This window comes from Papilio polytes, unplaced genomic scaffold, assembly GCF_000836215.1.
Source record: "Papilio polytes unplaced genomic scaffold, Ppol_1.0 DF821400.1, whole genome shotgun sequence".
Classification (NCBI taxonomy): Eukaryota; Metazoa; Arthropoda; class Insecta; order Lepidoptera; family Papilionidae; genus Papilio; species Papilio polytes.
Window position 1 is genome coordinate 5,836,906 of NW_013527804.1, and position 15,068 is coordinate 5,851,973.

The 15,068-nt window shown below is 36.3% G+C and overlaps 1 protein-coding gene across 2 annotated transcripts in view; it reads right to left on the minus strand.

Moving 5' to 3' along the window:
* LOC106108915 (myosin-IB) overlaps positions 1 to 15,068 on the minus strand; it is a 37,160-nt gene that overhangs the window by 6,139 nt on the left and 15,953 nt on the right. The window contains exons 1-13 of one of the 2 annotated variants that reach the window (XM_013290267.1): positions 9,769 to 9,860; positions 7,973 to 8,126; positions 7,368 to 7,483; positions 5,500 to 5,570; positions 4,605 to 4,996; positions 4,216 to 4,428; positions 2,783 to 3,045; positions 2,396 to 2,565; positions 1,877 to 2,031; positions 1,333 to 1,473; positions 808 to 949; positions 385 to 502; positions 183 to 296 (exon numbers count right to left, since the gene is read on the minus strand). In XM_013290267.1, the coding sequence (XP_013145721.1) occupies positions 183 to 296; positions 385 to 502; positions 808 to 949; positions 1,333 to 1,473; positions 1,877 to 2,031; positions 2,396 to 2,565; positions 2,783 to 3,045; positions 4,216 to 4,428; positions 4,605 to 4,996; positions 5,500 to 5,570; positions 7,368 to 7,483; positions 7,973 to 8,126; positions 9,769 to 9,827 (2,108 nt within the window). In that variant the 5' untranslated portion in view covers positions 9,828 to 9,860. Of the gene's footprint in view, positions 1 to 182; positions 297 to 384; positions 503 to 807; positions 950 to 1,332; positions 1,474 to 1,876; positions 2,032 to 2,395; positions 2,566 to 2,782; positions 3,046 to 4,215; positions 4,429 to 4,604; positions 4,997 to 5,499; positions 5,571 to 7,367; positions 7,484 to 7,972; positions 8,127 to 9,768; positions 9,861 to 15,068 lie in introns of those variants that run through there. The other variant, XM_013290268.1, reaches the window with a different exon arrangement.

Sequence of the window (15,068 nt, forward strand, 5' to 3'; positions counted from 1 at the left end):
TCCTTTGCCATCGTTATCTTATAAGATGGCACGTCTTCTTATAAGAAAATGGTGGGAATGAATTACTTCGTTTCTAAAATTCTGTATCGTTTTTAGTAAGGAAGTAATTGAAATGATAATAATAAAATAGTGTCATAATACGTAAAAACTAATAGGTTTAATATTAATGGGGTGACACTAACTTGCCCATGCGGTATTCCTCCTTTTCATAGTTGAGGACACTGACGAGGCACTGCACGCCGTCGCGAGCTGCACCGCGGTAGTTCGGCCACGTCTCTGAGCTCAAACACTTGTACCTTAAAATAAATTAAATGAATTAACATCAAAGAACAATGCTATTTATCCTTGGAATCCCAAGAAATCCTTAATAACGAGTATAGTTACCTCTCTAAGAAGGCCTCATAAGTCCTGCGGTATGCGAAGCCGGCGCGCCGCACGCGCAGATTCTCCATCAGACCGAGATACTTCACTTGATGTGATACCAACTTGTCATCGAATTGCACTGAAAATATAACCTTAACTTACTAATAACAGAACTCTTTTTATATCCAAATTAATATTAATTTTGACTATAAGAGCAGCATCACACATCAATCGAATAGACAAATATGAAATAGAAATTAAAGTCTCTTTCGATAGACAAGCATTCAAACTTTAGCAAGTAAAATATTGCAAGCAGAATAAGACACAAAAGATTCTATTCAAGTTGTACTTAGAAGTTTTGATAGAACTTGAGTCTTCTGTGCCAACAAATATTAAGCTAATCTAAATAAAGTGATAAAAAAACAGTGAAGTATGTGTACTGACTGGGCATCTTGAAGTCGTTAGGTTTGATGCAGCGGATGTATGAGGGCTCTTTGCTGCTCAGGATCTTGATGAGGTCGTTGAGGGAGTTCTTGAACTGAGTAATCGCCGTCTCCGGACGTTTCTTGCTCATTAATTTTGAATCCTGTGAAGAAAATATTACAAACACTGTACTACTAAGATCCGATTTTGGTTCCTACAGAAAATTTGGTTCATTAGTGCTCACTTTGCTGTTAGTAGTAGCCTCTAGAACTGCTTACTAGGCTTATGGTTTACACTAAGCATGTTAACGTAAAAATGTTAACTCGTGGAACCATAAGTATAACAGAAGTCACACAATACCATAGGAACTGCAATTGTTTTGCTGGGGTTAAATTCTTTGTTGGGGCTGAAAACCTCGACACTGGATCTCAACCAGTATCGGATAAGCTGAGCCTCCCCATTTTCCATCGGATAGTAATTTTCATTTTTATTTATTATTTATTTTAAATTTAAAATATTAGATGAACATGAAAGTACGTAGTGTACCTTGAAGCAGGTGCCGACGATGGCGTTGTCGCTGCGCGCCATGAGCGCCTGCATGTCGCGGAACAGCAGGTCGTTGTTCTTCTCCAGGAACGTGCTCACGTTGTACGTCACCTCGCCCGCGTAGTGCACCAGGCAGAACTCCTGATGTACAGTGTTAAATACATTAGAAATATATAGAAAAGTTGAAAAACGAACTAATGTATAGAAGACTAGCTTTCCGAGTGGAATTAAAAGCGAGTAGCCTATGTGGTCTTTCAGATTATTCTACATCTATGCTGAATTTCACCAGGCTCCATTAAGCCGTTTATGCAATACAATACAAATACAAACCATAACAAATATCCATCCATCTAAACTTTCGCAATTATAATATTAGTAACATGGATATCTGTGTCACCAGGAAGCGAAAAGTAGTTGTCTTCTAGTAGACAATCGACAAATGTAGAAAAAAATGCGGAATTTACTTAGAGTAATACCAAATGTTATGCTAAAATCAAAAGATTATCAGAAATAATTGAGTAAAGTGAAGTGCATAGTTACTGACATCTCTGCCCATGAGTTTCTGTGTCCTGGAGTCGAGGTTGCGATGCGACTTGAAGTGCTTGTGACCGTCGAGGTGCTGCGTCAGCTTGTCGAGGAAGCTGGCGTCAGTCGCGTCGCCCGGCCGCAGGCACTCGTCGTCCAGGATTGAGATTATACCTGCGATTCACATCATTATGTAATCACAAATTTTAATTCCTTCCTATCAAGTATTATAAAGATAACTTTTAACAGCGACAGTTTCCGTACGGAATTAGAAAACCTCAGTAAGTAGTATATGTATTCTTCCACAGTAAGTTTTACAGGTATGCCAACAGCGAGTTTCATTCAGCAATTCGAAAGATACCTTTTAATATTCATCCATCCATCCATCCAAATATAATTTTATAATATTAATAATGCATATAAAATATTCCAAAAAGGAAAATTCTATAAATACGTTAACGAAACAGACAAAATTAAAATATAAATTCAATAGCATAGACCTTCACAATGTGTCTACTAATAATGTTAATTAGCTGACCTTTGTGCCTGGCTTCTATCAGGTCGCAGATGATGATATTGTTAAAATAGTCGACCGGCTCCCACTCGATGCCCTCGCGCAGGTACTCCTCCTGCTCCTGGCGCAGCGTCAGCTGGATGAACAACTGCTGCAGCTTCTCGTTGCAGAAGTTGATACAGAACTGCTCGAAACTATGCAACATACAGACAACAATTACCAACTGGATATTTCTAACATTTATGTTAAATATAGGAATATAAGCCATATTTTACAATTATTTTCAGTATACAGATTCTGTTTAAAAACATCTACACATATGCTAATTTCCAAGTTCTCAAACTGACAATTATAGCATAGCTTCAAAGCAACAAACATGAATTAAAACATACTACGTTTATACTATCTTACCTATTCTTCGGGAAGATCTCAAATCCATAGATATCCAGAATACCGATAACAGAAGCTCTGGGATCTTTCTCCTTAGGGGTGAGGGATGCGTTAAGTCTCGACACAAGCCAGCTGAAATGCTTGTCGTAGATGGCTTTAGCTAACGCATCCCGCGCATACTGCGCCTGCTCCAAGTCTAGCGGAGTGTTGACGACGTCGCCCCGAGCGTCTATCGTTCGACTTGTTAGACTCTCCCTGAGTTTCAATGAGTCCACTTTTAGGAGCTGAAAGGAAATGTCATAGTTGATATCTTATAATCCACGCAACAATAGTCTTGAAAAGTGAACACCATAGTTAGTAATATGATAACCACTAAATTTTGTTTTGTATGAAAGAGGATATGCTTAAAAAGAGCGTGGATTCAAATATGACGGTTGATAGAACTGTATGGAAAAGCAGCACATACTGTGCCGACCCTCCGTAAGGACAATGAAAAGTTGCTGATGAGTCCCAATAAAAATACGAAATTGTATCATTTTATCTGATACTAGCTTTCGCTTGCGACTCCATCTGTGTTCTTCCAGACCATCCTCTATATCTATGCCAAAATTCAACGAAATCCTTTCAGTCGTTTAGGCTACAAACTCTAACAAACATCCATCTATCCATCCATATATCGTTCCATCCATTCATCTAATCTTTCGCATTAGAATATTAGTATGATTAATACAGATTGTAAGTGATAAGTATGAAGAAATCGTTATTAATACGTAACAAGTTAGCTTAAAAGAAATAGATGAACTGCAGATATCAGACTGATTGGTAACAATAGATGAATACATTTTGTCTTTGATAGTATACAATAGAGATTAAGTACAGCGTATCAATACAATGTAGTGTCCGAGGAAGTAGTACAAATGTTTATAAATGAAGTATGCAGAACAATGCGCTTACAAAAGAACCTTGCCCTAATGCTTATTTAAATAACTTCATTCAACGATCGATGGTATCCTGACAATCAGGTTGAATAAAAAGATTATTAAAGAATGAAATTATATGATCGCTTTGTGGGAAAGAGTTAGGATTTGATTCCCATTACTTATAAATTGTCTATTATGATATGTTCATTAACAATTGAGAAAGAAACCTTTTACCATTTGTAACGCGATGTAAAACAACATTCTTTTCGTTTAAACAATTTACACAATCTTTGCAGAAAACGTAAAATATAAAGCTTGTTACTTTATTCTTTTGAAATATCTAACTGGCTTTCTGGCAGAATAGGGGGTAGTTAAGCGATCCCCCAGGCTCCAGAGCCAGTGGCTCTAAACAGATAAGTGGGCCACAAATTCTTTACATCCCCTCCAAAAGTAAGGGGATCCAGTAGAAATTGAAATGAGAAGCATTCACACCTGTACTGGTTTAAAGACAGAAAGAATAAAATTAAAACTTACATCGGCTACGTTTCCACTGTTAGCGTCATGCGACAGTATCTCAGCGTATCCCTTATCGTTCTGCACGAACTTGACGTTGCCGAGATGCAGCACGCTGGCGACGATTTGGAACATCTCGCGCTGCTCCGCCTCGCCTATCTCTATCACCTTCATCGCTTCCTGCACCACGCGGAACTGCTCCGCGTCGCTCGCCTTCTGACTTACTGACGATTGCTGTAGATAGAAACATATCATGTTTTGCTAAAATTATATTTATATACAGTAGTAAATAAATATACAGATTGTTTGTTGAAATGTTCAAACATACAGATTTGCTAAAGTAAATCACCAATGTAGCACCTATAGTAAATATCTAAGTTAGCAGCTACATGTTATTTCTGGCAACTCACCATGTCCGTCGTATACTTGTAAGCTTCCGGTCTTCCTTGCAGCTTCAGTTGCCTCAGCAAATCTTGGCTAGCACCAGCCAGTAGTTGATAGAAAATATGGAAGTTCCTTTCTCCAGACATTTGACTTACGACTCTAGATTTTTCTAGAAGATAGTTCAAGATATGGCCTCCTTCTGGCGCACCTTCGAAGTTGAACTGAATATCCATGTATTTGCCGAAACGACTTGAGTTATCGTTACGATGTGTTTTAGCGTTTCCGAACGCTTCGAGGAGCGGATTACTCTGTAGTAGTTTGTCTTTGACAGTCTCAACATTGCGAAGATGGTTTGTTCTTGATGCGATATATTCTAGAACTCTCTTCGAAGCTTCGGTTTTTCCTGAACCGGATTCACCTAAACATTTGAATTACAAAAAATAGTTGTTAATTTGCATTAAAACTCTTATATTTTATATAAAACTAGCTGTTGCCCGCGTCTTCGTCCGCGTGGTATTAGAAAACATACGAACTATTTAAATAACAAAAAGCTACGTATCCCTCGGGAACCGGACACCTCGGGGATGAACCTTATCCCATGTGTACTCCAGACTTTATTTTATGTCTGTGCCAAATTTCAATAAGATATGTTTAACCGTTGCAGAATCATCGAGTAAATATTAAAAAACTAAATTAATGAATCCCACGGGAACCGTAACTATTCTCGGGATAAAAAGTAGCCTATGTGTTCTTCCAGACTATGTTCTATACCTGTGCCACATTTCATGGAGATCCGTTCCGCCGTTTAGGCTACAGACGCTAACAAACATCCATCCATCCATCCATCCATCCATTCATCTAAACTTTCGCATTTATAATATTAGTAAGATTTGTTTAGCTATGTAGTGAAGACTGTCTTACCCGAAATAAGGATGCATTGTTCTCGATGCTCATAAACCAGCGATCGGTAGGCATTGTCTGCAATTGCAAACCTACGAACAAAAAAAAAGTTAAAACTGCTATCTTCGTGTGTGTATTTGATACTGGTTTACTCTTTGTTCTTCTCTATTGTAAACTTACTTCGTTGTTGTTCAATTTTTCATGACATATTTTAATAAATCGATAAAACCACGGACGTGTTCGGATCTAGTCTATGGTATACTAATATTATAAAGAGGAAAGATTAACATTAAAGATATGTATTGAAATAAAACAAAAACTACTGGGCCAATTTAAAAAATCCCACGTTATCAGTGAGTAACATATTAATGAATTAGATTATTGGTGTAGTTTATATTTATTGTTTGTTATAGGTGTATGTATAGTTCATCGTGATATTTAGTAACAATGATAACGATGTGTCGATACATTATCTATGTTATAGATTGTAAACGCTTGTATCTTTTATCAAGCGTCATGAAGTAGATCATTGTAACTAGCACAGGAAAGATAGTTTGTTAATATTATTGAAAACTTACAAAGAATATGTTTCAACTATCTTACGAATTCTCTATATCTTTCTAAAATGAAACTCTGCCCCCTACTGGGGGTTGAAAGCTAGAGGGGTAGAAGCCCAGAAAAAACAAGAAGGCCTCCTGTCAAGAGAGTCTATGCTAGGTTTTGTCATAAAGTAAAACCCTAATGGACATAGATAGGAGGGCAAAGTTATCACAATTTAGTTTCTTGTATGAACAACGGCAACTAGCTTTCGCTTGTGATTCTGTTCGCGTGGAATTAAAAAAAACAAAAGTAAGTACCATATGTGTTCTTCCAGAATGTCCTCTACATCTTTACCATTTTTCATAGAAATCCGTTCAGCCGTTTAGACTACAAACTCTAACAAACATCCATCTAAACGTTCCCATTTATAATATTAGTATGAAGTATGATTTTGGGTGATCGATATAACAATAATTTTATCGCACAATATATCTATAAGAAGTATTCTTCTAACAGCTGCATGGTCGCTATTGGCCATCGTTAATACCTTTATCAGCTTGTTTATAGCACGTGTTTGTTCGCACGTTTTACTGTTACATCTAAACGTAACAAAACAAACGAACAATTAAACCATTAATTTTACAGTGGTAGTGCCCGCTTTAACATCTTAGCACTGCAGGGCCGGCACTCCCGGTGTAATACCACGACCATACAGAAGACAGGCGTGAAGTGGAAGTAATTCCGCGTTTCGTCCGATGAGTGTGGTGCCGGAGGCCTAATTTAAGTCCCTTACGCCTTACCACTCTTTTCTCATAAGAAGAGGATGGGAAGGGGAAGTGGATTTGACAGTGGAGGAGATGCATAGGAAGGGGAAATATCCTCTTTATGTGCGCCTCCTCCTCCGTCGGATAAGGGTAGGCAACGCATCTGCAATTGCGGATGTCTATGGGCAGCGGTCGCTTCGCCATTTTGGCGGATTCGGGTGGCCGCTTGCTCGTTTGCCACCTTATGTTATAAAAAAAAAACTAATTAGGTATATTACATATTGACAGATATTGTATTTCGCGAACGTGTTCTTGTGGTTGAAGAATAAACATTTTTGTTATCCATAATTTTCAACTAAATTAACATTATATATCTGTGATTTTAACTACGTTTTAGTTTGTCTAATTAACGTAAATATTGGTAAGATTAATTGGCTACAAAGGTAGAGGAAGACCGAAGGAAGAAGCGAATTCAAATTGACGGCTGAAATGTATGGAAGAACAGTACATACTGTTCCGTATTGACAAGGGCATTTTTAAGATTGGTAAAATTGAAGTATGAAGAATATACTAGTAAATACTTACACATGCGGCGGAGCTTCAAAGAAAGCTTTCTTGTAGTAAAGCTTCGCCTTCTCCTCAGTGTAGATGGGCAAGTTTTTGTACGGGTTGACGGAGATCAAAACATTTCCGATGTACGTCTACAAAAAGCATTAAATTGTAGTTTTAATAAGTAGTTATTAAACACAGAATGGATAGTAAAAAAACTAGCTTTTGTCTCCGACCACGTACGTGGATTTAAAAAAACAAAAGTAAGTAGTCTATGTATTCTTCCAGACTATCCTCTTAATCTATGACAAATTTTATCAAGATCCGTTCATAAGTAAACATCCATGCATCTAAATTTTCAAATTTATAATATTGGTAAGATAAGATGGTACTTGATCATATTTATTCCCTCACACACGTACAAGCGTTCTGATATGTTTAGAGTATATACCGTTGAGTAAACTATCGCACAACTGTTGTGCGATTGTCGATTGTTTCGCAACCAATTCAACTGTTTAGTTGCACAACTAAAGATCGAGTAATGTGCGCAACTCCACATAAGCTCATAGGAACCAAAGCGCGACTAAACAGTTATGCGATAGTTTAAGGTGTGCGCGCGTTTTTATAGTAGGTATACATACATATATGATGTTCTCGTTGAACCGTTTACGCAGGTTGTCGATGAATGCAGCCTCGGATCTGTAGTCCTCCAGCAGCACAAAGTCCTGCACGCCGGCGCGCTCGCGGTGCTGCAGCGCGTGCTCCATCACGCCCTGCGACACCGGACGGAGCAGGCTGGAATAGAAACAATGAGAAGGTCAAACGAGATCATTTGCACAATCTATGAAAGATGCCCCTCTTAAGCGAGCGTTCGCACGGACGTGAAAACGCTAGGCGGTAACAAATGGGACAGGCTATGACTTGACAGTGGCCATTATAGGCCAGTTTTACTTTTAAAGGAACGCACCGAGACCATGTTTTAACGTATAATAATAGCAAGCTTTAGCAGACGAATTTGGATTTATATAATTGTAAAGTGTAGAGATAAAACTTAGGCTAAGATAAGACTAGTAAGAATCAAGAAAAAATAAAATTATTCTTAACTTATTATGATGATCACGTTTGGTACATATTGTTATCTATATACTAATATAAAGTGGAAAGATTTGTATTCTTGTACGTATTGAACTATATGTATAACTCAGTAACAACTATGCAGATTTCCATAATTCTTTTACCATTGGAAAAGTAATTTATCTGTAAGTAACATAAGCTATATTATTGTTTTAATTTTTTAATTTCCTGCGTGCGAAGTCGCGAGCAACAGCTAGTGTTTGATAAAACAAAAGAATCTCACGCTGCCAAATGATAAGGTACATAATAACGTTCGTGGAATTAACACAACATTAGCTTATCAGGACGCACTAACGGTTCAATATCTTTCTGTTGTATGAATCATTATGTTAACAGTAAGGCCAGTCGCACACAAGGCGATGTTTTAACCCTGCCGATATAAGTCGCTGACTAACGCGATATAAAGTCGTTGAGGTACTGAAATTTCTGTCATCGCTGAAATCAGTCGATGTCGCTGTGATTTTAAAGGCGGAGTAGTTAGATTTAAAGAGATTTTCGTTGGGTGTATGAAGCGCAAAGCGATACTTCTGCTGGGATAGAATAGTTGTTTCAAAGATTTACGTTGCTTGTGTACGAAGGGGCTAAAACGTCTTGAAGCCAGTTTTACAACGGTCCCCATAGCAATATCGCCTTGAGATGTGATAATTATGATAGCATTATAATGGATTCCAATGTATACTACGTATATAATAATTTCTAATGAGCTATCTTTTCTCGTATAGTAAGTACAAGAAAAGATACATACGGGCAATAAAAGCGGTTATGACCCTTGATTTCTTTAGAATCTACTGATTTGCTAACGATAAAGGGATATCTAAGACCAAACTATAGTTTTGTTTACATAAATATTTTTACTAACAATTTCTATGTCTAAGATTATGCTGTTTGTTTCCAATAGGCATTATTAACACGATATCAAGCAATTTTCGCACTTAGAACCATTATTAATTACTTAAACAGTCGCTTAGTGTAGATTTCTAATAGATGACCCATAGGGATAATTCGACGATTAACGAACCGCAAGTAACAAGGAGAACGTTAGTTACACGTGTAGAAGACACCGGTAGAGGTAGACCTAGATAGAGATGGATAGTTTGCGTGAAAGGTGACAAGGTCAAGAAGGGAGTGATGACTGAGATGACGGATGATAGAGTTATGTGGAGGACCAAAAACCTGTGGCGCCGACCTTACGGGAGTAGGATAAGGAGGAAGACGATGAGTGATTATTCAACAACTCAGAATACGGTGATAAAAGCTTCAAAAGAGTTTTTACTTTCAAAACTATGTCATGCAATTTTCTTACCGCAGCTTGGCGATACGATACAACAGCCCCTGACAATCCTCAGCTTCACTAAACCCCATTATAAGCACAGAGATCGCACCAGTAAGAGATCCATTTACAAACTGACAGAATAATTTATAAATAACCGTTAACGAGTTCGTTGTTGGTGATAACGTGCGGATATCAAAAGTTTAGTTAGTATAAAATGTTAATAATTTTGCGCGGGAATTTGATAACACAATGACATTTTCATTATTGCTCGAAGGACGGTACTGTTTTACGCGTATGTGGGTTTATAATGTTTGTCAATTCCATTATAGTCCGACAAGGATATCCCATCTGGAGGCACTAAAAAAAAATAACTATAAATAAATGCCAATATTACTCACAGATAGATTACCTTTTTAATGGTGAAAGAATTTTTGAAATCGGCTCAGTAGTTTTTACATGAATCGGATACATACAAAAACTAACCGAGATGTCACCCTCTCACACTGGTCCAGACATCCTTATTTGACTATAATCTCCTGCAGTCTACACTACTGATTAGGAAAAACAAACTGTTTTTATTACATTGGCAAAGGTAAGTATCAATCTTGAAAAGACAATAGTTAGATAAGAATTGACAAATCAAATATCTTTAAATAACGTAAATGCATTAAAACCTTATTGGCGCGTTATTAAACCGAACTGTCAAGGGTTGAACTTGGAGAGATCGTGGGTCAAACCAAATGGTCAATGTAAGGGGCCAGTTAATGACCAGGTGTTGTAATAAAAAAACATAAGTGAATAATAATGATACAGCCCTATTTCAAGGGGAAGCAAGAATGATAGTATTATGCAAACAACTGTAATAAACAACTGTAGAATGACGTCCTGGGTGACTCAAGGACTTGTAATACTGATTATGGGACTTCACCCTGCAATAATTGAGCACATAATAAAGTAACTAAGTTCATAATAAAATTAGAATTTATCATTTTAATAAAGTTTGTAATCATACTAATATTGTAAATGTGAAAGTTTAGATGGATGTTTGTTAGAGTTTGTTGTCTAAACGGCTGAACCGATTTAGATGCAATTTGGTATAGATGTAGATGATAGTCTGAAAGAACACATACGCACACTCAATTTTGTTTTTGTTTTTTTTATTATTCCTAGGAAGCTAGTTGAAAAATAATCGCCATTGGCGTCGCTAGGGAAGGGCAGTTGCCCCCACTAAAACATCGATAAAACGTATAATAGATATTTTGAATGTTTATAATTGCACCCCTCTTACACCTAGTCAAGATCTGCGGGCGATGGCAATTTACTTCTCCTCAAGTCTGTTAACGCAGTTAACAGAATCTCTTTAATTTTAAATACAGTTTAGATAGAGTTCACAGACATTTTTTTTAATTAAAATATTAGTAGATTTTTGTTCATTTACTAATATTTTAACAATTTGAACTAAGCTCCAGGCTTGTGCTAAAATATGGTTTACGACAAGTCGAATTCGATTTCGATTTTCGATTTTCGATTTTCGATTTGATTCGAACTCTTGACCGTAAGATCAGTAATCCGTGCCCCAAACCATTTAGCTATTGGCGCTTGACATTGGAAATGGGTAAAATCATGAAAATGCTATAATTAATTAAGTAATATATACTTACAATTATAAAACAACAATTAACCGACCACAATCTCACTTTACAACAAAAAAGCCACTAGGGAAATTAAAATATAACCTAAAATTCCACAATAATACCAATGATTATTAAATCTCACTTCACCGCGTCCACAGAACTAATAAACCAAAAGCAATGTCTGACAATGCTAATACTTCCTGCACAACAAAATGACGTGGCAATTAAAATACAATAAATACGAGATTGTTTATGGTAATTAGACGTCAGAGTTAAACGCATCGTTAGCTTAATATACAAAATAACACAAAAGTATTGTCTCAATAATAATGGGTTAACTAAATCCAGCCAGTATTCAATAACAAAGTTAAAAAACTTTAGTGTGATATGGGAATATTATGAGAATGGATGAATCACATGTAACAAGAACAAGAAGGACGTTAGTTATAAATGTGGTACACCGGTAGAGGTAGACCTAGAAAGAGACGGATAGATTGCATGAAAGGTGATGATCAAGAAGGGAGTGATGACTGAGAAGACGTATGATAGAGTTATTTGGAGGACAACCCAGTTTAACAGTGGTAGTGCCCGCTTTAACATCTTAGCACTGCAGGACCGGCACGCCCGGTGTAATACCACGACAACACAGAAGATAGACGTGAAATTGAAGCAATTCCGTGTTTCGTCTGATGAGTGTGGTGCCGGAGGCCTAATTTAAGTCCCTTTCTCTTTACCACCCTGTTCTTATAAGGAGAGGTTGGGAAGAGGAAGTGGATTTGACGGTGGAGGAGATGCATAGGAAGGGGAAATGTCATCTTTATGTGCGTCTCCTCCTCCGTCGTATAAGGGTAGGCAACGCATCTGCAATTGCGGATGTCTATGGGCAGCGGTCGCTTCGCCATTTTGGCGGTTTCAGGTGGCCGCTTGCTCGTTTGCCACCTTATGTTATAAAAAAAAAAACCCGGTGCACCGATCTTACGGGAGTAGGATAAGGCAGGGGAGATGGTATTCAAATTAAAAATGCTCTTGGAAAGATTTTAGCTGTTATTGAATCTGGATTTAATAATGCTAAAAAAATCATGTTTTTTTTATTCATTAGGCTGATCAAACCATCAGGCCAATGGGAATAGTTGCCAGTAGACCGCCTGTAGGTTGAGATTTAGCCGCTGTGCGGACTATTTGGAAAAATCTGAGATTTTTTCATGGACTAGGTCGAAATATTTTTAATGTCTATAATTGTAAGGTTGCTTATATCAATTGTGCATGTGTTAAATTAATGGAGCGGAATGTAATCAGTGAGAAGTATTTTAATTCAGTTACGTTAGCTTGCATATCTAATTGGATTTGTTTCGTTATAAAGGTAAGAGTCGAAGACCGCGCAGCCTTCGTAACATACAGAAAAAACATTTATATTTTCTTTTAAAAGGTTATGTTGAAGCGTGTAAAGAAACGTATTTTTGTAACAAACGTATGCAATCATCATTAACATCAATAAAAATATGATATTTTGTAACGAATCAATTCATAAGCTACTGAACCCTAACCCTAACCCTAACTGAACTAATTTATATACTACTGAACCCATAACAAAAACTATTACCTAATTAAAACTTGACGAACAAGCCTCTAAGATCCGTCCTGTCTGGAGACTTAGGACAAGGAAGGCCTAATAACTGAGAAAAGGCAAAGATAGAAGAAAAAAAAAATGCAGTCTATAATACTCACTGATAACGAAGCTTTTTAATGGTGAAATAATTTTTAAAATCGGCCCAGTAGTTTTTGAGTTATTTCAATACTTACTAATACAAATCTTTCCTCATAGATTACTAAAAACAATCCACCCGTGCGAAGCCAGGACGACCTGCTAGTCGCATATGAAATGACTCATTTTTACAAATATTATAACTTGAAAACATATGTCTGTCGAATCTAAATGACTCAGACGGTGAGGGTTATTTTAAGTCGACACTAAAACAAAACGTGACCCGCAAACACACGATCGTATTTAAACGTATAAATAACTATAATTAAAGTGTATACCAAAGTCTTAAAACGAATTAAAATCACGTGAAACTGAATACAGATAAAAAAACTAATCAATTATTCGTTTTTTAAATGGCGGTCAAGGTCAAGGTGAAGGCGATTCGTTTTTTTTTTAACAGAAATAAACTAATGCACAAAGGTAACCATAAAACATTGGCCTCGATTAATTGAAAAGAGGAATATATAAGATGAATGCCATTTGATTTAAAAAAAAAAACTTTGATTGCATTTTTTATTTTCGCATCAAATATAACATGCAGGTATAACTTTTGTAAATATCTTAATGTTTTAAAACTTATTTATTATTAGTATGTTTATCTTTGTTTTTTAATATGTTAAAGTAACGCAATGCTAATAATAATGTCTTGTCACATGCACGCAAAAGCAAGAAAATTACAGACCATATGATAACTAGAATGGTCTACTCGAGTCACTTTCTTGATATTCACATGAAAGTTTAATATGACTGAAAGTTTATACATATAAAACAACATAATGCCTTTCATATTGTTCATAACATAACCTTTGAGGTTATGACACACGAAAGTGGAACAAAAAAAATGCAGTTTAGACGCTCCAAACGCTAAACTGATGTGCAAAATTGTCGTGATATTTAGAAAAATGTCAAGTCTAATATATGGTAAATGCCGCTCTGCCATTAGTCTGTAGATCGTTTATATTTTGTAAGAAATACCGACCTTACAAAGAGCAGTAAATATTACAAAGGGAAACCTTTTTATTAAAACTCATAAACATAGGTAGATTTTTCTAGAATAATAAAAAATAGATGATGGGTTTCTACTATACAAAATTTAGACACAAGATGTATTGCAAAACTAACTTCCCGTGCGGCTTCATCCGCATTTTATAAAAACATTATTTCATTGTTTACATTTGTCTGATTCTCAGTTGCCAATGTAAAAATTACCGTTACCATAATAACCTTGTTTCCTTAATGTTGGCACCTTGTAGTTTATGGTCGCTTACCCAAATTATGCTTCTTTCTTTGCTTTTTTCCAATTTATTTACCTCCTACGTTTGTTAGCGTGAAAATATATAACCTAAAGCGTGTCGTAAGTGTAGGGTAATTTATTAAAGAAATAATTATCCAAAAACATTCTGTAATTGTTGACATCCTACGCCACAAAGTAGTGTTTGTTTACGCTTTATTATATTAGTATAGAGTATAGATTGATTTTAGAAAATGATTGCATCATAGGTTATTTCCCTAGGCCTCATTATGACTAGGATATGTTCATCAGGATATCCCCTACGTGGTCCCGTTGTAGCATTTGCAGTGCTGTGACGTCACTAGCGTTCGACATTGGCACACTGTTCTAAATTATTTGCAAGCGTTAAATAACTGCTTCCTAATTCATAGATATTTCACATGTTTTTGTTGCCGTTTAAAAGTGATAGATGGCGCTATCCAATGGTTGTCAGATTTAAGTCTTGTTATATTTTGTTTTGTTTTATTTTGGTCTAATAATTGGTTAAACGTATGGATAAAAACAAAGTTAAAAAATAAATTATTATAATAGTATTTCTTTGAACAGTTAGTTTATATCATAAGGTAATTTGTCATATTTCCGCTTGGTTCATTTAACCTCTGACTCAGAAACCGTTTGACTAACAAGTAACTTAGTGTATAAG